This window comes from Vigna unguiculata, chromosome 11 (genome assembly GCF_037176805.1).
Source record: "Vigna unguiculata cultivar grain cowpea cultivar isolate G323 ecotype 2 chromosome 11, ASM3717680v1, whole genome shotgun sequence".
NCBI classification, from domain to species: domain Eukaryota; kingdom Viridiplantae; phylum Streptophyta; class Magnoliopsida; order Fabales; family Fabaceae; genus Vigna; species Vigna unguiculata.
The window spans coordinates 39,306,968-39,329,320 of NC_140802.1; the positions used below are offsets into that span (position 1 = coordinate 39,306,968).

General features: G+C 31.4%; 3 protein-coding genes across 3 annotated transcripts; all 3 read right to left on the minus strand.

Annotated features, from left to right (window-relative positions):
- Positions 1-915: 915 nt before the first annotated feature.
- Positions 916-5,425, minus strand: LOC114168496 (mitochondrial fission protein ELM1-like). The gene is made up of 10 exons (XM_028053336.2): positions 5,083-5,425; positions 3,923-4,161; positions 3,292-3,388; positions 2,396-2,545; positions 2,162-2,288; positions 1,936-2,048; positions 1,778-1,841; positions 1,604-1,697; positions 1,391-1,499; positions 916-1,257 (listed from the first exon to the last, which is right to left on the minus strand). The coding sequence occupies exons 1-10, from the start codon at positions 5,269-5,271 to the stop codon at positions 1,156-1,158; spliced, it is 1,284 nt and encodes a 427-aa protein (XP_027909137.2). The 5' UTR covers positions 5,272-5,425; the 3' UTR covers positions 916-1,155.
- Positions 5,426-10,457: 5,032 nt separating this feature from the next.
- Positions 10,458-14,328, minus strand: VAMP714 (vesicle-associated membrane protein 714). Its single transcript, XM_028052863.2, has 4 exons — positions 14,003-14,328; positions 11,827-12,017; positions 10,980-11,143; positions 10,458-10,836 (listed from the first exon to the last, which is right to left on the minus strand). The coding sequence occupies exons 1-4, from the start codon at positions 14,217-14,219 to the stop codon at positions 10,746-10,748; spliced, it is 663 nt and encodes a 220-aa protein (XP_027908664.1). The 5' UTR covers positions 14,220-14,328; the 3' UTR covers positions 10,458-10,745.
- A 2,629-nt stretch (positions 14,329-16,957) lies between these two features.
- Positions 16,958-18,226, minus strand: LOC114169023 (NAC domain-containing protein 90-like). The gene is made up of 3 exons (XM_028054032.2): positions 17,988-18,226; positions 17,589-17,878; positions 16,958-17,508 (listed from the first exon to the last, which is right to left on the minus strand). The coding sequence occupies exons 1-3, from the start codon at positions 18,157-18,159 to the stop codon at positions 17,248-17,250; spliced, it is 723 nt and encodes a 240-aa protein (XP_027909833.2). The 5' UTR covers positions 18,160-18,226; the 3' UTR covers positions 16,958-17,247.
- Positions 18,227-22,353: the final 4,127 nt, after the last annotated feature.

Below are 22,353 nucleotides of genomic sequence, written 5' to 3' on the forward strand. Positions count from 1 at the left end.
TTGTTTTTAGTCTATTACAAGCTGTAACTTCGTCTCCAAACACCAGTTGTGTATTTTTTTTTTTTTAAATACAACAGTAACTCCTTTACATAGAAAAATATCACACCTTTTACTATATAAACCAGAAATAAAAGAATCAAAATTACAGCATATACTAAAATTAATTTTAATCATAAAAGACATCGTACGAAATTACCTTATTCATTTAAGGTAATATACACACTACTCAATTGAATTGCACATATAAAATCATTCTATTATCTTAATTTAAAATATTCTATTTAGTAATCATAGCCCGAATCAATAATAAGAGCTAAAAAATTCTACGAAATGTCTTACCTCTAACATATAATCTAATTGCCTTGATTTTAAAATTAATTATTAAAATTTAAATATTATTGTGAAGTAGTTGTTGGGACGAACTCACAATAAAAATAAAGTAAAAGATTTGGTTCTCCTCGTTTTACTGCTCAATGTCCGCAAAAGTTTTGATAACGACATCATGTTCGTACACTTCAACCTTTAGGTTTAGGTGTTAACACAGCAATATATCTCTCAGTGATTGTCTGTTGCCTACTGTGTTGTTAGAACCCACAAATCTTAGCTTTGTATGTCAACCAATTACCTGGTTGAATCAATTGAACCAGGATTTGTTAGTCCAACCAATGCTGTTAAAGCCTCCCTCTAAAGGTTTCAAAAGCACCACGATAAGGCGAGTTCGTCTCAATTTACCAATAACTTAGGTCATTTGCATGAACCTGGACATTAAATTTTGTGAACAACTTGGGTGTTTTCAAGCTAGTTTAGTAACTATATAATTAAGTAATTTCCCATTTTAGAGTGAACCAAACCTCAGATTATAGATTATCTTGCCTGAATAACACCAATTAAAATAAAGAGAACGGGTAGAGGGACTTCTTTAAATGCATTTTTTATTTGCCTCATTCTTTAAAATGGAAAAACATGTGTTTACTTTACATGACACATTCAAAATTGCTATGGTGATAATGATTACATGCATACCATATGTATTTCCTGTTCATGGTATGAATAAAATATTATGTAACAACAATATCGTCCAATCAAACAAAATGGTTAACCCATTAGACAAAAAAAATTCCTCAAAAAGTATATTGTCAACTTCCAACTGCATTTCTATACCTTCAATTTCCACCCTCGGGCAGCAAGCGCTTCATGAACCTTTTTGGCGGCATCAGCAGTATCGGAAAGGGGTGGATAACTCCAACTTTCTGATGTCTGAAATTTAAGTAAAATATATACCCATTACAAAATAAACACCTTTGACAACAAGAGTGATTCCAGACAAGAAATCTTTCCACAATAATCTTCAACCCTTATGTTTGATACAAAAATCACTATTATAACTTACATCCTCGGAACCTGTAAAAGGACGAACAACTCCCATCTCTTTCAAAGATTTGTGAAATTCATTGAACTTCCATCTGCATCGCTCAACGCCCATTACATAAACAGGCTTCCTGGGGATAGAACAAAATAATTTGGTAACATTAAATACTTTTAACAAGAGCAATTAAATAGAAACATTACTATTCTAATAATAGAAATACTTATACATGCATACCCAGTGCTGCAAGCTTCACTTATCATGCTAACGGAATCTGCAGTGACAACAAATGAGTCTGCCCAAGCTAAATGGCCCATGTGCAGGTCAGGTCCTGAAAGTTGTGTTACTGTCTAAGTTTATCTGTTGAACCAAATTTTAAATGTTGGAATTGAAACTGGAACATATATTTACCTTGCCCATCACAAATATAAACTTTTGGGTTATTCCCAAGTTCTTTTACTATGATATTGGACACCTGTTTAAACACCGAAGAGAGAAGTAGTATGAAGAGATGGACAAGTTGGTGGGTGTTATTATTCTAAGAAGTTACGAGGAATGAAGGACTTTACCTTCTCTGGTGTCCTCTCCGAAAAGGATATCCTAACACTGCCACAACTAGCTAGAACACTGACCAAAGAAACTGCTAACTGCTTGGCAAGGTCTACACCATATCGACAGTTCCCTAAATCAATTGTGGACATCAGTCAATACCCCCAAATTTTTAGCCACACAGAAAATCCTTCCTCTCTAGGTCTTGATGACATTTCAAATAATCAAATTTACAATAGAAATTACTTGTTGGTCCTCCGATGTTAACCACAAGCAAGGGCCTCGGAACATGTGAAAACTCGTCATGCCAAGTAGCAGCAGCACTACGTATTGAACTGAAATCTACTTGATGTAACGCCCCCATAGTAAGAACCTGAACATACAATTCCACATAAGAATCCTCATTCAGAAATTGACAGTAACCAACCAACATCAAAGTAAAAAGCTATTTACTGTCTAACATAAGTACAATATGCATACCACATGACTATCTGGAGGATCACGTGGAGTTATCCAACTTCGAAGAAACCGAGGAATTTGTTTTTGTCCTTCTGGAGTCAAAGGATAATAATCATGCTTAGGTGTAATTACCATGTCAAACCTATTCAAAAGTGACCTTGGATGTTGTATCTGGTCATGAGACAAATACAATCAGACAGACCAAGATAAGAAATCAGAGCATATGCTTTTACATCTTACACAGTAAGGAACATCAAAGCAAAATACAAGAATGATAAATAACAATGCACCATAGGCAACGAAATTTTGACCAGGTGATAGACACTAACATATATACAATATAAAGCCCACATTTGGAAGCAACATAACAAGGTTTTAAATTGTTAACTACATGGATGATGTAATCATGCAAGTGTGGTTGTAGAAATCATCACTTTGAAGTTACAAACTACATCGCGACTAAAATCAACCTGAAATGACAGAATGCTCCCACAAACAAGCCCACAACTATAATTTTAAAACTTTGAATGTGATACATAAAGTAAAGAAAATAAAGTAGACTGAATAAGAGTTCATAAGGGAAAGAAATCATAAAACTATTGCATTCACAATTCCCTCTTTCATCAATCACCAGCTTAATTCCATTCTTCGTTAATTTAAACCATTGAACCTAGTTTTATCTCACTTCATTATTGCAAAACCAACCAAACTATAGCGGTCATGCCTAATACATCCTTGCCCAGACATGCACTTATTTAGCATTGATGCCACTGAAATAATATTGATTACCTTCATTAAAACATGGTCACGTTATAAGTTGTTCTTCCAAATTTTAATGTACAAACTAAAAGCTTGCATAATTTACAAGACATCTTACAAAATTAAATTAAAGATTAATATACATGAAGTCTGCAAACCTGAACGACAAAAACATTCTCAGATGCTAAGCGTTTTATGGAACTTGCAGTAGAAATGGTGTCTCTTCCACATGCAACAACCAACAATGGTCCCTCCCTGGATAAAATATCAATCATGTCATTTTTTGTAAATGGCTGAAGAATCAGTTGCAGATGATGATACAAGAAAGTGCTAAAGAATGCTACGAGAAAGTCAAAAAACATGAATTGAGAGACTCGTATTACATCAATATCAAAATCAGAATACTGAGATTTGCACAGGAAGTTAAATAACAAGTCACAAGATTACGTTTTATCCTGAGCACCACAACGGGAAGACAAAAGCATGTCTTAACATTAATGCACTGGAAATCTTGTAAATCTAGTAGATGTCTTAGTTGCACAAAAATAATTATTACAACTTACGAGAAACACTGCCAAATAATTCATATCACACATCATATTAGGTATATATTTCTAATGTTCAAAGGAAGTACACTGCTCCGAACAAGTAAGATTATTAATGGCAAGGTTACTCAGACATTTGAATCAGTCTCCATCCAGAAATGAACAACACAGTTATTTGACAATCTATAAATAACATAACACACATCAATAACACTAGTCTACAGACAAAAGAATAGGCAGTTACTTCTCATAAGTTTCACGAGCAAAATTAACTATCTGCTTTGCATCAGCTTCCAAGACAGCTAACAAGCCTGCACTGACACCATTTTCTGAAGGTAAAGGCATAACCTTCTTTTCCTGAGATTTCAACGTAAGCTGAGAATAACCTTGAATCATTCTTACTATATAATCTATTTTTTTATGGAGCGAGACTGGAAGCCATTGAAGCCACTCATTAATTCCCCCTTTTGGTCTGGTAACACGCTGCCAAAAACCAGTCATAAAAAGATAAGTGAACTCATTCAGCTGTTAGGAGGTGCTTTCAATTTGAACATGACTTGACAAAACATAATGCCAATGCTTTGTTAAGAAGATAAATTAGATGCCTAAAAATTATTAACAATAGGCTTAACATTAAGCTCATAAATATAGCCCTTCTTTCTCAATTTAGCGTGTTTCTAAACTACGCCAATTACCCAATATTACTTATAGATAAATCCATATATAGATGTTGTTTTCACTTCAATAATTTGCTTTCCCTTTTAAACACAGATAACAAACAAGCAGAATGGGTACGTTCAGATATGTTCTTTGTACAGGTTTGCGATTCATCCATTTGCTTGAATTATTATTACAATACCTTCTTTAAAATCAACATGTTACAAGGCACATGATGCAACGAATTCAGTATGCAATACATAGGGTTACTGAGCGAATCAAGTAAAACGCTCTAACAACATTTTATATTTCTACATTGAAACTTCATCCACAACACATCTTCAAACTACACAATTCTATCTCCTCTACGCCTGAATAGTTTGTACATCCAATATTAAGAAGAGTAACCTAAACCACCAATTCTGCCCTCCATTAGCAATTATTCCCTATCAGTAGTCATCAACACAACACTAATCTCGCTGTAATGAACAATTGCAGGCATCAGAGACTGAATTGGTAATTTTAACTTTGAGGGATCACAACAACTAAAGCCGCAGTTTTTCAGCCAATAACTTCGGTACTAACTTTTCTAAAAGTTATACCGTTATCCCCAGTCACGCCACTTCTCGATCAAGTCAAACGCAAAATTCAAAACTAGACAAATAATTATACTTAGTTGTCATGCTAGGACCGCGAAAAAATAGTTGCTGAGAAACAAAAAGAAAATCAAAGGTTATGCATTCTTACATATAAGACGTGCTTATCGGCGAGGCCAAGGGCACGAACCAATCCGATGCTCTGATTCTCCGATGCGGCGAAGCCGTTGCCGATTACGACGGCGCGTCGCACGAACGTGTGAACTCCAGACTCGAATATGTCCGGAGTTCCTCTCCGGGCAGTAGGGCTCGGCGGCTCCGGAAGCTGAATTCGTCTCATCGACTCGACTTCAAACGCACACGGCAAAATATGAACACAGTTTCAGTTCAAGAATACGGAGCACGAATTTTCTCGAGAAAGCGAACCAAAAATTCCGATTCCTGCAGTGCCAGAGTCGTAACTTTGAAGTTTGCAGATTTTGCCTACAAAAACGCATTCCCGGCAAAAACCGAAACCAAAACGTGAAGGCCCGTGAACCGAAAGGTAAAAGTAGGTGGGCTGCAAGCCCAGTGCTTTCTTTTGTTTGCAGGCTATTGCTTCATAGCCATTGCTTTATGCACCCTACAATTACTAACTGCACTTACAATAATCAGAAAAGATTTCCGCATTCTCTACTACTACACCACACCACTCCGCTATTAATAGCTTCCACCGTCACCGCCGCTGTAGAAAAAATAAAGAACAGGGAAGACATCGTTCCAGTAAAAACCTGGTTCTAAAAAATTCTTTTCAGAACGTATTTTATATGCTTAAAAAGTTTGTTCTGAAACACATTATTTGGAAGACATTATATGCATTCGGAAGAAAAATCTTTTCCAAAAATGTATTTTATGCATTTTGAAAATATATTTTCTAAAATTTTGTTCTGATTTTGCAAAATTTGTTTCTAAATTTCAATTTAATTTTTTTTAAAAATCTGTTATGTAAAGTTCTCAAAATATATATTTTGGGTGTCACTTTTTCATAAAATAAAATGGTTATTTGAAAACTTTGTGAGGGTACGCCAAGAAAATCTTGGCCGACGAGCTTGTGAGGGTATTTATGGGTGGATTCGGAGATTTTACTTCTGATTTATGACGTATCTTGATTTTAATTTGAATCATATATATACTAGCGTAACACAGGTGTTAACGTCTATGTATGCACTTTTTAAATATGTGTGATATTATATTAGTAGGTGATAATATTATAATGTTATTAAATTAATATATAAATTAAAATTATATTTATTAAAAATAAAGTGAAATATATCAGACCAGATAAAAGAATAACCATTGATAAATAAAGAAGAGAAGAAGCATAGACATCCAATTTAATAAAAAAATTGTAAAAGTAACGGTCAATTTTAAAAATTTAATAAATTATTATATTTAAAGGGTAAAATCAGTATTTTGAAGAGTGGACACAAAAAAGAGAATCCCCTTTATATATTGTTATATATATATATATATATATATATATATATATATATATATATATATATATATATATTCCATATATATTCATATTAGATATTTTATTGATATTTTATCGATATTTATCATAAAATTATTTTTATGTTAAGAATTTTAATATATAATTTTAATTTAAATTCAAACACCAGTAATCATGTATTTATGTTTTTAATTTAGATTTAATTAATAACAATTTTATATTTATCATATTTTAAAAAGTTATTATACATTTTTAAATATATATAATTACATATCATATATCATGTTTTATTATTTTCAAAATAAATATATTAGTGTATCCGATTTATGTAACATATTCGTGCATGATAGTTCTTAATGATTAATCGTTGAATGAAAACATTCATTCCAAAAATACTTGAATTTTGACTTTTTGTTGGTGGAGAAAAATGAGATTTAGATAAATTTTGGTGAACTAAGCGAACCAAAGTTTCACGTGTGATTGTATGAGAATGAGAAAATAAACGTTTTATTATTTTAAAATAGGACTATGATACTCTGACAAAAAATAATTTTGATAAAATTTATTTTTTAACATACAACAAACCTTTTTTTTCTTTTCAAATCACATCAGACATCTTGTTCATCCATTAAGTTGTGGCTATCATGTCAATAATGAATTAAGTAACGTAAATAATATATATATATATATATATATATATATATATATATATATATATAATTATACACCTTAGTATATATAACCTTAGCATTGAGTTAAGGTCCATATTAAAACTCATATTTATAAATATCATTAAATAACATTTGTACGCTATATTGTTTAGTATGTAATGATAAAATTAATAATATAATATTTATTAATTAGGATCGTCCTCGTTATTTACATCAGCAATAACGATATAAATAACAAAAATTGGTTATTATTTTATATTAACTACATGGCATATCACGTTTTTTTTAATATATAAAGACAAATCAGTAAAATCACAAAAATAATAACTAAAAACCTAAATTAAAAAATATAAAAATTTTAAATACTCTCAAATTTTGACAACAATTTTTTCAAAACAAAGAAGTTAACATTTAAAGTATAAATGTTATTACATTGTAAACCGAGGCATGGGTTTCCTATATATCATTCCACTAACGTCCGAGAATCAGGCGTGTGTGTGATGCATGCCGAATCGTGAACTGATTCCACAGAGATGTTGAATTTACAGCGAAGAAGAATGTGAGTGTGAAAGAAGGTTATGAGAGACTCAGGAGGAAAATCCACATGCTTTATACTTCAGACTTACTTTTCACACACATGTTGCAGCCGCCACTGCATGAATCAGCCACCAAAGTAGAACTCACCAATTAATATACGCAGCCCTAAACGTTGAAAGATATTATTAGTTTCACCCACCATGCCGCAACTTAAGCTGCCATCAAACCCTGCAAACCCTCCTTTTGTTTTTCCTACTTTTCCTGCATTTATGCTTTCTTTCACACCACTAAATGCCCACATCTCATCTTCTATATCTCTCACTATCCCATATCCACCCTGGTTACTTATTATGGCCTCAGGCTGCCCACCGTTTTATCCTCTCCACTGCATCACGCTGCTGCTCCGCCATCTCCGCCAGTCAACCTGGCTGACCCACCTCCACCGCTACCACCCACATCCCCAGAGCCGCAACCAGGTGGAGCGGCTCTTCCGCCACATTGATCACCTCCAAGATTACATAACCCGCCACAGACTCCTCCCTACCCTGCTCAGTCACCGTCCTCGCCGCGCTCCCACACACCACCACAACAACAACGGCCACGTTCTTCATCTTAACAACCACCATCTCGTGGAGCTTCGGAGGATCCACCAGCACCAGCTCCGGGAGTCGCTCACCAGAATCCGGCACTGCATAAGGCCCCTCCGGCAGTACCTTGTTTTCTACCAACCTGACCAGCTCATACGCTACCACCAAAGCATGAATATCCTCGACATTTTCACCACCCACCTCTGAAACCCACCGTGACCTTCTGCATGCTTGTGCTCGGTACCAATGGATTCTTCTGCATTACTGTTTGTTACCACAGTTTCTCATTTTTATCGACTCGATCAACTCAAGAATCTTGCATAATGTGTACAAACTACACTCATTATTGTTATACAGTGTCTTGATTGATGGAGCTTGACCACCCCATTAGGCCCGTCTCCGATGCATGGAAATAAATTATTGATACTTTTGTTCCCATTATTCCATCTCCAAATTTTTTCGACTGTTTGTTAGTTTTGGTTAACAAAGTTATGTCACTCTTTCGATTGAGGCTTTATGTCGTGGTTAAAGAAGATGTTATTATTCCTAAAGATTGAACAATGGATATGCATAGATAGAAGAGATGGCGCATCTGATGTAGCTGAGAAAGCGGGAAGTGAACAGGTGTTTTTGTCGAGGGGAGGCCCGGAAGGGGTGGCCACATTGTGCTATGCCACGGGTACACCTTTTATTACTTTTAGTTGTAACAGGAACAATTTAGGTACCTAAACTACATTCATCATTTTTCTTTTTCTTTTACTTCATATCTCATTATCTTATCTATCTATCATATTTATATTTTTGTTCTCACCTCATCTGTCATCAAAGGGAAAACTGAGTCACAGAAATTATACATAAACATTAAAAAAATGTTCTTTTTTTTTTAAATTATGATGTCAATTTTTTGTTTCAAATTGATATATTTTCATCTAAACTTAGACGGCATTAAAGATTTATCGATGTAACAATGATATTGTCACACGTTTAACAAATCTTTAACGTCGTTAGAAATCAAACTATAAAAAAATTGAAATAAAAAGAAAATCTAATTTTACATCATATGGCTTAAAATTTAGAAATATATTCAACTCTAAAAAAAATTACACGAAGAGAAAAAAAAAAAAAACATGTGACAGGATGAGAATGATGGAGAGAAATAATAACGGGTATAGATGTCTAAAATGAATGAGACTTGATGTATCATTGTTATAATGTAAAACATAGCTCAATAACCAGAGGCTGAGAATCAGGGTACGTTATTCCCATCAGGGTTGATGTTATTTCACATTCAACTGAATTAATTTCTCAAAGGCTAGAGCAGCAGTTAAACAAAATATGGTCATAGGTGTATTTCCTAACCTCCCATCTAGCCATCATCCAACATATATTTTAGAGAAAGATTGTTCACTTTGTAATGATTTTTTACAATATCAAACCTACTCGAAGTCATCCTCCTTTCTATTTAAACTACATGCAAGATAAATATTGACGTCTAACAATGGTTTCACTTAGAAATATTTGGTTGGAATTGAATGCCATGTATACAAGAATATAGGAAGACTAGAATTGTAAAGTAGCCAGGAAAGGCTTAATTCCCAAATGGGAGTGCCTGCAATCCATGAAGACTGTCTTTTCCAAATAAAAGGATGATCAACTACTTTCGGAAAAATATCATTAACAACTTCTGATAGCCATATTGGTTTATAGTACTTAAAAAGGTAAAGTCCTGACAAACATTTCGCACCAAAAGTTGTACATCTTTTTCGACCATCCAAATCATCGCAGAGAATTTCCTGATGCTTGATTTGGCACACATTATATTTTGAATCTAACTCAATTTTGTCACACCATCGATAGTCTCTGTTGTAGTTTCGTCCTGCCAGTAGCCTAGCCAAAATGTAGTGCATTCTACATAATGGATTTGACGACATTCTTGATATGGCCAAACAAATCCCAGTACCTTACCGAGCAATTATCACAACAGATGCTTTAGTTTGTTGCCTATTCTGAAGCTAGAAGACTGCTTCTGCCAACTATATTTTTACTTCTTTCCAGTAGCTTTAATTTCTTTTATCAACATTCGTCACCCATAAGTTTACACACACATACACACCGTGTGTGTATCATTTTGGCAATGGATTATCTTATCGTAATAAATCAGAGCATTGCAGTGAAAATCTATAACCTTCCACAACTAAATGGGGGAAATAATCATTCTCAACTTAAATTTAATCCGTAAAAAAAGAAATTGAACTTGGATTATGAAATATAATAAAAATTCACATTTACAGAAGGATGTTTCATAATCATAGATAACCTTATCAGGCCGCAGTATGAACTTGTATAATACAGAACCAGGAACGACATAGAAGGAAAATACATGTAACCGTTTGAGTCCTTTATCAAATTTATCCTCTCAGCTCGTAGACTATGGAATACTAAAACGTCCTCCAATGTACATATTGACAGGAACGATTATGATGCTTGCAGAGCTCAGAAAATAAATAAACTGACAGGGTGACAATTAGGATCTGCAGGACGGTAAAGAGATGCCTCCACAACAAGCCGCGATTATTAAATAAAGAACAACAACAATCAAGAATGTCAATAAGGCCCTGTCAAAGACCAAAAAACATACAGTCAAAAAACCCAGCCCCATGACTTTAAATCCAAATAATTTTTTGAATCCCAGATACAAAATGTATACTTTCCAAAATGTATTTTCTTGTGTGTAACGTATGAAAGAAATTTTACTCACAGTAGTTTAAAATTTTTCATCCAAAGAGCTCTTCGAAGGCGCTTCGACTGTTTCCTAAAGTGAAATGCACTGTCTTGCATTGTTGCTGTCTTATCAACAAGAAGCTCAATCCGGTCACCTCTCTCCAATATTTTTTCAATGTTGTCCACCATGATAGTGCGTATCTGTAATATAGATTGAAAGTTCGAATATCACCAACTATGAGAAACTAAGGGGCTTAACAGACAAGACACATAATGTGAAACATCAATAGAATAAATAAAAGTACAGCATATATACATTCTAAATCCAAATGCTCTTCAAACATACTTGTAAATCAATTAATACACTACAATTTCAGGGAAAAAGGTATATAACTTTTCCAATAAGCGTTTTTTCCTATCACTCCTTAAGCACCTTATAAATGCACCGGAGCATTCCAAGTCAAGAGGTATACCACCTCTGTTTGGCGAACCAACTTTTCTATAAAGATAAATCCCAAATATAATAACTCGTCATGGAGTTTAATTTTTGTTGAGTAAAAAAGGTGGGGCACAAACAAATATATGATATTTGTGTTTTTCTTTGGTCCCTCCGACAAACCACATCCGTAGTTATTGGTAACTTGTTACATAACCAGATCATATGTTGGATAAAACTATCTGTCACTTACATTCCATAGCTAGGAAAAAGGGAAAATTATCAACAAAAAGTATAGATGCATATAAACAGAGTACACCTTCCCCTATCACATTCTAAAACTTTATTTCTCCCCTTTTACACTGCAATATAAATAAAAGGGAGAGGATAAAGGAGAAACACAAAAATAGGGAGGGACAAATTTTTTTTTTTTTTGTAATGTACTTGCCTCACCAACTTCACCCCTCACACGATTGAGGGTATCGGCACTCTGATTACTGGAAAAGAATTCCATTTGCTGATGCAAAACCCTTGAAAACTCATCATTCATAGCATAAGCTGGTGCATAATTAGCGACTCTACTGTAGTTCTTCATAAACCTCATTTGGATATCTTCCAAGTATGAGAAAGGAACTCTCCCTGGATACAGAGAAAATGAGTCATATCATAGTAAGCACTTGAAAACAAAGATGTAACATTATCGTAGTATACAGTTTGGTTAATATTGAGTGATAGTTATTGTTGACACAGATTATATATTAATCCCCTAAGTCAGTGTTGACAATAAAAAGGAATCGGCATCTTTGACTAGTAATGATTAGATTGAGGAACTGTCTGTAGTGAATTTTGAAAAACAGTACCAAAATCTATTTTCTCTCACAAACGTTTTTAGATATGTGGAGCCTCGAATAGAGGCGTAAATTTATCAATTGTAGGCTTAAAAGGTTAAAGTGTGTGGTTTGTTCAGCTTCTTTGGAGGAATAAACACTTATTTTTGTCAGCTTCATCACAGAGCTTTCAAAAGGATGTGACTATTTCCCCAAAAATAGTCTATACCAATTATCAAATATGCCTTTAAAACGAATTATATATATGTTTTTCTATCAATTATAAGCATATCATTACAGCTTGCCAATAGATTTAGAAATCATTGATCATTTCCTTGTTCAGAATAAATCTGACAATTTGGACTTAGTTGATAAAGAGAGGAGAATTGTTGAGAACGTCTTCTAGTTCAAAAGTCAATATAGCATTAAAGAAGAATGTTATATGTCGTTAAAAGGGTCATAATTTAACCCCACCCCACCTCTTCCTTTATGAGATAGCATTAAATCTATCCATTTAGGCATTGGCAGTAAAATTTTTCATGCAGAAAGACTAATGGTTAGTTTCAAGATCAATAAAACATAGAGTACTCTAAAACGTAATAAAGCATTGAGGATGATATCCTATTATTAACACTTGAAAAACAGACCCTATCAGGATTGCCATAGAAGCACTATTATTAAAGCCTGAATTTTCTTAGTGATCTAAGAGCGCATTCGTACATACAAATTAGGAATTGTCAAGCAGGAGGAAGCTAAAAGGACACAAACTACGAAACTTAACACAAAGGGTAGCCCTTGGTTTTCGAAAAAGTTCATTTGCTGCAGTAAAAGACTAGTACGTGAGATGGCACTTGGGCTAAGGTTCAATCTGCACTCCTTTGGAGTTCTCTATTTGTGTATATGATTATCCAGCAACGGGACTTCCTCTAATTTAGCAAGCTAAAGTAATGCAATCTCGCTCATTTTCTTCAATTTCTTTCATCAGTTACTTGGCCATAAAAAACAGTCTAAATCATGTCTGGGTGGCAAGATATTTGACAACATGGCGTTTATTGACATCATGGCGTTTATTAAAAGTAGGGATTAGATGGTCTGTTTTGAATCACATTAAGAAATTCACATGATTCCTAAATCCTATAGTTACAAAGCGTCTTTCAGAGGCATTAAAAGTGGTGTATTGTTAGTTGTCAACCGACACGTTACAGACATGTCAGTATAAGGAAATCTTGAACAACAGTGGAACTCAAACTAAGAGTATGTTAGTTCTCAATATTCAGTAGAAGCTACAGACAACTCTCAAAAAAAAACAATAAGCAAAACAGTTGAATTTCCAAGTCAATGAAGAACCAACAAAGAAACAAGCTTGCAGTCTTTAATTACAACGTTGTTCAAATTACTTACTAGACCAACGCTGGTGATTTTCAACAATTTCACAATATTTCTATACAAAAAAAGCAGTGAAATCCAAACAATTTCTGTTCTAAAGAACAATTGTCTACAATACAATTAAAGATATCAAGGCCAACCCTGCCTATTTCCTCTCCGGTCAAACCCTAGGGTTTTTAACTTCTTCCTTCTCTCTACACGTTCTCAATTCCGGTTCTGCTTTCTTTGACTTTAAAAAAATAGGTCATGGGGAAATTTTCGTCCAAGCAAAACAACGCATCTCACTCACAAAGAGTTCAAACTAGCATCTAACACACGCCACGTCTCTTAGGTAGATCCTACGTTCTAACAGAAAGTGAATCGGATCGTACAACGATGAAATTAAGACTACGATTAAGAAGAAGAACTCACTTCCGAAGGTGTCGTTGGCCATACAGACGTAGGTGATGCCGTCGGATCGGAGTATGTGAAAGATGTAGCGATCCTGAGAGAAGCAGAGCCTGGAATCGGACTCCGCCGGAAGCTTCTCAAGGATGCGGCGAGCGACAGCGCCGGTGTTACCGGTGACGGCGCTGAACTCCGCCAGCACTACCGTGCCTCTGGCCACCAAGGCGTAGAATATCGCCATCGGCGAAGAGCTATCCAGAAGAACAGGGAGATCGTTCTCTGCTGCTCCTCCCTTTCTCTCTAGCTAGATCTTCTAATTGGTTACCACAGCAACATTGTTAACAAAACAGATCATTTACAACTTCATAATGGAAATTCGTACCTATTACTATTACTTAATTATGGAAAATGTTTTTCTTTTTACACCGAATAAACATTCACAACCTAATTTTATAAGTAAAATATATATTTATAAAAGACAAAGAATAAAAAAGTAAATGTAAATGGTTTTTAATTATTATTACTGTTATATTATCTATATAATCTAACATAATATAAAAATAAAAATAAAATAAATAAAGGAAATATTTTCTCTTTTGGTGAGCGCGTTACCTTTCCCGAATTTTAATTCTAAATTTATAATTTATTATCTATAACATTTATTTAACTATCTTTCTCTTTTAATTTACATAATATTTTTTTCCAATTTATCAATTTAACATTAAATAAATAATAACTTGTTTGATAAAAATATAATTGTTACATTTTGTTACCATATTTTATTCTCAAAATATAAGTATTATGTGTGAAGAAGTTATTATTTCATGAACATCAAACTCATCGTCTTCTTAATTATACACAACACATTTTATTATTACATGATTCATCGGACAAGTGGAGAAATTGTCATTCCATGAACACCAAACTCATAATTATTTTTATTATACCTACATATGTTTGATTTTTCTTATTTTATGAGCATATTATATATATATATATATATATATATATATATATATATATATATATATATATATATATATATATATATATATATATATAAAAGATACTAAATTTTCCTTGTAACATGCACTGTGTTGTCCTCTGATCAATGTAAATATAATCAATCCTACCTTCAAATTTGAAGTGCTACTTTCTTTTGTTTGCTAAAAAGTGTTACTTTCAAATTTTGTTAAGTTAACACAATCAATATATGGACCTCTCACATTCTCAAGTTGATGTTCCTATTAAACTATTGAATAACAAATCCAATAATTGTCATTCGTAATAAAAAAATTTGATAACTTTGATACTAATTTATTGTAATAAGTATAAACAAGTAACATAACTTTAGGGTATAACTTATTCCCAGAAGTAATGACTAACTATTGCATACATATTAATATTAAATATGGTTTTGGCTTTATTTTTTAGTGAATTAGTTTCTTTTTTAAAATTTTAACTCAATTTAATCGTTCAATTCTAAAAATATATGAATTTAGTTATTTTAACCAAATTTTATTAAATTTATTTAAAATTTCAAATATGTTTCTAAATTAATATTGAAGGCAAATACAGCGTAAATAATTCAAATACTAATATCATGAAATACATTTGAAACGTTAAATAAATTTAATAAAATTTTGTTAAAATGATTAAATCAACGTATTTTTAAATATAAAGACTAAATTGATTTAAAGTTAAAAAAAAAAGAATTTCAATTAACACAAAAAATTAAAAAACTAAAAACATATTTAAGCGTGCATGTTAAAAACAATAATGTGAAAATTTCAATTAATAACACACAACACCCAAAATTCAAAGTCAAATAGATATCAAATACTTAAATATTACTATTGGGTTACAAATCCTATTATTGTTAAATGAAAATGACTTCTAATATATTGGTCTTCCATGCATACTATGAGTACAATGTTTTCTCTTCATAATCCTAGTTCCCTAAATTAAATGAGAGACAAAAGAAACAAAATTCTAAAGTTAATTAGAAAAAAAAAGAAAATCATATTTAACATATAATTATCTTTTTTCTTAGCTTATATTTCTTATATTTATTGTATTTGTAAGTGGGATACGAAGATATAACACTAGAAAAAACTTCTGAATGTACCTAAAACAATTTAATTTCGTTTATTTACGTACATATATTTTTTAATTAGCAAATTCATAATTTATAATATATACGTAAACCATTAAATGTATGCCAATTCTTAATGTATCTGGACGTTAAAATATTTACGGTAATTATTATTATTATTATTATTATTTTCAGGTAAGGTTAAAATGTTGAATTGGATATGGTCGTGGTTGGGGATTGTTCAGTGAAGTAAGTAGTACGGTTGAGGAACCATTAGTTTGGATGGATTTATTATCCTGGTACTAATTTAAATTTTGATTCAATTATAATTTAAAACGTATTTTCTAATAATATTTAAAAATAAGTAAATTTATTACAGGTATAATACTAAATTATAGAAACTATTATTTATAAAATAAAAACTATCATTAAGATATAGTTTTTCCAAGAGAAACTTCTATTTTCTTAAAAATTAGTAAAAGACTAAACAAAATTAAAGTATCTGGAGTCGTAACATCAGGATTCAGGTTGACCATACACAAACTCAACCGTACACGGTGGTTTGTTGTGCACTCAACGCACGTGCTGTTACCTGGTTGGGGAAATGTCATTTTCAGTATGTAATAGGATTAGTACCAATAAACTAACACTTTTGTCTCATAAATATTAAATTATTTTATAATCATGTAAAATTATGTAAATTTCAGTAATTCATAGTATAATCATTCTTTTAACTGCTTGTTGGTGCTTGGTTGGAGTAAACTTTTTACTTTTATTTTTTGGTCAACAAAATTTAAAAAAAAAAAACAAATAAAAGTTTCACGACGAAACCAAAATCACTGAGTGAGTGTTTAGCTGGGGAAACGAAAAGTGGGAACAATATATGAACTGAGGAGTTGATGTTTAATTAATTGTTATAATAATGAGAAGAAGAATTTACAAAGGCTAGTAGTGGGTGTGGAAAAGAGATGGACTTGATGTTGAAATTGGATAAAAATAGTGGGAAGTGTCGTCTAAGTAGAAGCTATGTCTGCAAACAAAATGGGGTTAAATAACAGAACTTCTTCTTTAACATGATACGATTATTGTCTGTTCTAAACAAATATGGTAGAGTTTAGTTTCATTATCTATGATTTGGTCGATGTCAAGTCATTGAGTTCTTGAGTCATTTGAATCAGACCCAATTGAAGTGTTCCCAATCCAATTCCCACGACGGTTCTTGAAGCTGTTCCTCGTTCCAGTTCGTGCTACTTGAATCTCCTCCACCTTCTGGGAGCTGAGAAAGCTGAGAAAGTTCCAGCAAGTGAGAAACCTGAGATGAAGAACTCTGATGAACACGTGACTCTGTTCCTCCACTCTCCGATGGACGTCGATCAAATGCTCGAAAGCTTCCAGATACGATGTACACCCGATATAAGCTGAATTCGCATCTCAACTACACACCGAACATCATAATTAAACATGTGAATGTGATGTCGGAAAACAGAGACACGAAGAATTTGCAATTGTGTGTACCTGAGGGGTGACAGGGTTGGATTGGTGAGGGACTGAGATGGCTCTGTACTCATTCATCTTCCATTTGGTTTTTCTTCCCATAGGAGCTTTTCCTTTGTAGAACACCATGGATTTCTTCACCCCAATGACTCTGTTATCAGAAGAATAAACATAGCCAGGTGAACCAGTGGCTTTCCAGTACCCACACGATGTGGTTCTGCTTGGTCTCCCTCCTCTCGCTTCTCTCTCTTGCCCAGGTGAAAAGAAAAACCATTGCTCTGTATCCCCACGACATAGCTCCCCAGCAAGTGCTGCAAACAACAAAAAATTAATGAATCATATGAACAAAAACTCAGGACTAAAAGAGAGGTTACGAGAATACATAAAATTTGTTTATTTATTTTAATATGTGTCACATACTTGGGAGGTTCCATGGTTCCAGGGCATTGATATCAACAACTGGTATAACTCTATCAATGGCGGCGGCGGCGGCAGCATTTATTGAACCATCGAGCTTATTTCGTAGGTAGAAGCCAACAAGCTCTTCTTCTGTTGGGAAGAAGCGAAACCCAGGTGGATGATGGTCTTCCATGATGTTTGTAATATGAAAGTAGCTGTTTTTATGTCTGTTTTACTTTTCTGCATAATGGGATGAGTGAATATATATATATGTATAAACGTGAAGGGGGTTGAAAGAGAAAAAGATAGGGTGGTGGGGCAGAGAGATTCACCGTGTAAAATTAGAAAATTTGGGAAGTTTTGATGGAAACTTTGACGCGGTTATGGGAATGAAGGAGAAATCGTCTATGTTATCCATGTTGGGTACCTTATGATGGCTACATACCTATACATCCAATAAAATCTCATTTTGAACAAGTCCTCCTCTCTCCAAAACCATAAGAAGGAAAAAAAAAGAAAAAAAGTTTGCTTCTTTAGGTGTATGCAAATGCAATCATTTTATGTTTAAGTCAGCTAGGGTTTTTGTGTAAGCAAACCTAATTAATTCTCTTGAAGCCTAATTTTGCAGAGTTTTTTTTTTTTTTGTCAACATGTCAATGGACATTTGTGTGCTGGGAAATCTCACTGGTGGAACAAGTCAGATATGTCATGTTTTCTTCTCCTCTCCACAAAATAATGTGGTTTTTATCCCCGTTTTATTTGGCAAAATAATTGTTTTTATTGTATAATAATCGTTTTAAAAGAAAACATCTGTTTTAAAATAATAGTCACTTATTATTTAATTTCATTAGTCTCAGTATTTTTTTTTAAAGTTCACTGATTGAAACTTTACATCGTAAATTACACTAATCTCTTAGAATAAGATTACGGTTAAATAAAGGGTGCTAAGAAAATTTTATTTAAGTCTAGTGTATCTGATAAAAGAATTGTTTATATTGAAGTCTACCAAAGTAGTATTATTTTTTATTACACATGAAATCCAATTATATAAGTAAAGCGTAATAATAATAATAATTATTCTTATTGTTTTTATATCTTATTTTATTATGAAAATAAATATTTTAACCCCTTATCTATACTATTATATAAAGACATTGATTATTTTAATGTGCATATTTCTTTTTGAATTGTGTTATTAAGTACATGTTTTAAGAAATTATTTTTAAATTTTTTTGTTTAATATTTTTTAGATTTGATATTTTTTAAAATGAAATAAATTTTCGTAATAAAAAAATTATCTATAATAAAATTGTAAAAATATTTATATTTATTTTTATAATTATGTCTACTTTTTCTAATTTCTTGCAATATAAATATGAATCTTCATTGTTGAAAACATATGCATAGATACGATACGTGTATCGGATACGACATGTATCCGATACATCGATACGTTTATTTTCAAAATAATAAGATACGATTTGTGATAGATACGTGATATATGAATATTGAAAAATGTACAATAATTCTTAAAAAATATAATAATTATATGATTGTTATTGTGTGAATCCAAATTTCCTAATTAGAGACCAATTATTTTGGTAGTTAAAACCTAGTAGCTAATGTTAGTGACCAATTTAGAATCAATTCATAATTGAAACTATTTTGAATATCAATTTAAAGACCAATTATAATTTTTTGAAACTATTTTAGTTGTCAATTTGGTCACTATATAATGACTAATTATTTTTTGTCACTAAAATTGGTCATTATTCAAATATTTTCTTGTAGTATAATATGACTTTATAAATAATATACTTCATTGACAAATATTGATAAAGTATCCTAAAGTATCAGACACGATACGTGTCCAAAATTGAAGTATCGGTGCATCATAGTTGAAAACGTAACAATCTCTATTTTCACATAAATATGTTGTCTGCTTATATATGATTTTTTTTTTTTGGTTTACTTTGTCATTCAATTAAAATATTTCCCATATGTTTAACTGTTTTGTTCAATGTTCATGTAAGAATGTTAAAATTACTTTTTTGGAATTAACATGATAATTTTATAATTAAAATTAAAAAAAATGGAAAGTAAATTTATCATTAGTTAAAGAATAAAAGTTTTTAAATTAATTTTCTAGAGTCAAATTTTATTTATTTTTATTTTCTTTATTTTGAGTTTAATACAAATATATTATCGTCTATGTTTTTTATTCCATGACTAAGTAGTACTATGAGGGACCAAAAAACAAGTCATCTAAAGCAAATATTAACACTGATTAGTACGGTGCTAGTGACTTCTCTTTCTTAATCAAATAACATAGAATCCAACTCTTGGTAATGTCACTTTCCACGTAAAATAAACTGGGTTGAAAACCAAAGTAGAGATCAACATTCCAGCTTTGATGATAATGTAGTCTAAAATTTAGAATCTTTCTAGTGCGTATTAAATGAGTATGAATATGTAATGTTTAATTTTTTAAATTAAATATAAAAATACATATCCGTTTTGTCATTTAATATTTGTCTTAGTTCTTATCGTCATTTTGTTTTAAATTAATAAAATATATTTTTAATTTAATAGATAATTTTAAAAAATTAATTAATATTTGAAACAATAAAGGTACGAATATTAACACAGAAATAGATATACCAGTTCTCCAATAAATTTGAGAATAAGATAAAAATTACATACCTAGTGAGAAAGAATATTTACTTTAAGAATAAGAACGAGATAGACAAACTCATGGCATATTGTCTCATTGTTATTCTTAGCTACAACTCTTAAATTATGTTTGTTTTTTAAGATTTGGAGAATGAATTTAAGATGAGATTGAGAATATTTACTTTGTGAATAAGAATGAGATGGTCACACTCATTGCGTCTTGTCCTATCTCATTGGCATCTTTAACTACAACTCTTAAATTGTGTTTATTTTTTAAGATTTGAGGATTTAAGATGAGAGTGAGAATATTTACTCTAAGAATAAGAACGAGACAGTCCACTCTACATGTCCTGTCTCATTATCATCCTTAATTGCAATGTTTAGACAATGTTTATTTTTTAAAATTTTTGGAGTGAATTTAAGATAGGATATGGTTATTTGAATTAAAGAAAAAATAATGAGAAATGAAAAAAAAATAAGAAAAAAATTGATGAAAGGTAACAAACGATTTGTTGGATTTAATAAATTAAAAAAAGAATTATTTGATAAAATTCAATGATTATCTTAGTTATAAAAAATTTAAAATAAAACGTAATAATAATAATAATTTATTATTATTAGGTTAAAATAAATTTTTTGTCATAATTTTCGTCCAGTATTGTTAAATCAAATCCTAATGTTATTTTTGTGCTCAAATAGGTCCTCATTTTCATCAATTTTGTTCAATTAGGTCATTTTTTGCTAATATGATTTAATATTTTTTTTTTAAATGTCCACGTCTCAATTCAGCCGCGTGCCAAGTGTCAGAATCAATGTTTTATATTCAATTTGGTCCCTATATTTATTATTTTTATTCAATTTAGTTCCAATTTTGGTTAAAATTAACCAATTTTGTCACTGTCTAAGATAAGACCAAATTTAATTTTTATATAAAAATTATAATGATGTAAATTTTAATATATTAGATAAAAAGATTTATTTAAAAATGTGAATTTTAATATAAAAAATAAATTTGATTTCAATTTGGAGAGACAAAATTGGTTTATGTTAACAAAAATTGGGACTAAATTGAACAAAAATCACAAATATAGAGATCAAATTAAATATCAAATATTGACTTTGACACGTAGCATGTTATTGGATTGACACGTGGACATTTTAAAAAAAATAAAAAAAAGAAGTACGAAGTGACATGTGATAATCATTGTTCATAATCGTTAATGATTTAAACCGTGTTAGCAAGGAAGAATTGAACAAAATTGACAAAAATTATGACATATTTGAACACAAAAAACAAAATTATGACTGATTTGATAAAATTTGACGAAAATTGAGACAAAAAGTATTTTAACATTATTATTATTAACTTAAATTTTATTCCGATCAAATTCAAATTTTCTATTATGTTTTATTAGTTGAAAGAAAAAAAAAAGAATTATGCATTTTCCAATTTTTCTTTCGAACTCAAATTTTGAACGCTACTAGTTAGCATCTAAAATAATTTAACATTCAGTTTATACTTTGAATATTCTACTTGCTAGTTAGCTAAAGTTATCTCCATAGTGGTTCATTGACACATTTTCTATAAACTTCTTTAGGAAAACATCAAATGAATTTGTTTTCTTTAAAAGTTATAATTTTTATATATAAATTAATTCATAAACAAAATCAAATATAGCATGTTATATATATATATATATATATATATATATAT

Excerpts from the sequence above, each read along its gene's own strand:
- LOC114168496 (XM_028053336.2), bottom strand. The coding sequence starts at position 5,271 with ATGAGACGAATTCAGCTTCCGGAGCCGCCGAGCCCTACTGCCCGGAGA. Across the intron at positions 4,162-5,082 it reads CCGATAAGCACGTCTTATAT|CGTGTTACCAGACCAAAAGG; the intron begins GTAAGAATGCAT and ends GGTTTTTGGCAG. Across the intron at positions 2,049-2,161 it reads TAACATCGGAGGACCAACAA|GGAACTGTCGATATGGTGTA; the intron begins GTAATTTCTATT and ends CAATTGATTTAG.
- VAMP714 (XM_028052863.2), bottom strand. The coding sequence starts at position 14,219 with ATGGCGATATTCTACGCCTTGGTGGCCAGAGGCACGGTAGTGCTGGCG. Across the intron at positions 11,144-11,826 it reads TGAGGGGTGAAGTTGGTGAG|ATACGCACTATCATGGTGGA; the intron begins GCAAGTACATTA and ends TCTATATTACAG. Across the intron at positions 10,837-10,979 it reads ATGAAAAATTTTAAACTACT|GGCCTTATTGACATTCTTGA; the intron begins GTGAGTAAAATT and ends GGTCTTTGACAG.
- LOC114169023 (XM_028054032.2), bottom strand. The coding sequence starts at position 18,159 with ATGGAAGACCATCATCCACCTGGGTTTCGCTTCTTCCCAACAGAAGAA. Across the intron at positions 17,879-17,987 it reads GGAACCATGGAACCTCCCAA|CACTTGCTGGGGAGCTATGT; the intron begins GTATGTGACACA and ends TGTTGTTTGCAG. Across the intron at positions 17,509-17,588 it reads CCAACCCTGTCACCCCTCAG|TTGAGATGCGAATTCAGCTT; the intron begins GTACACACAATT and ends TTCGGTGTGTAG.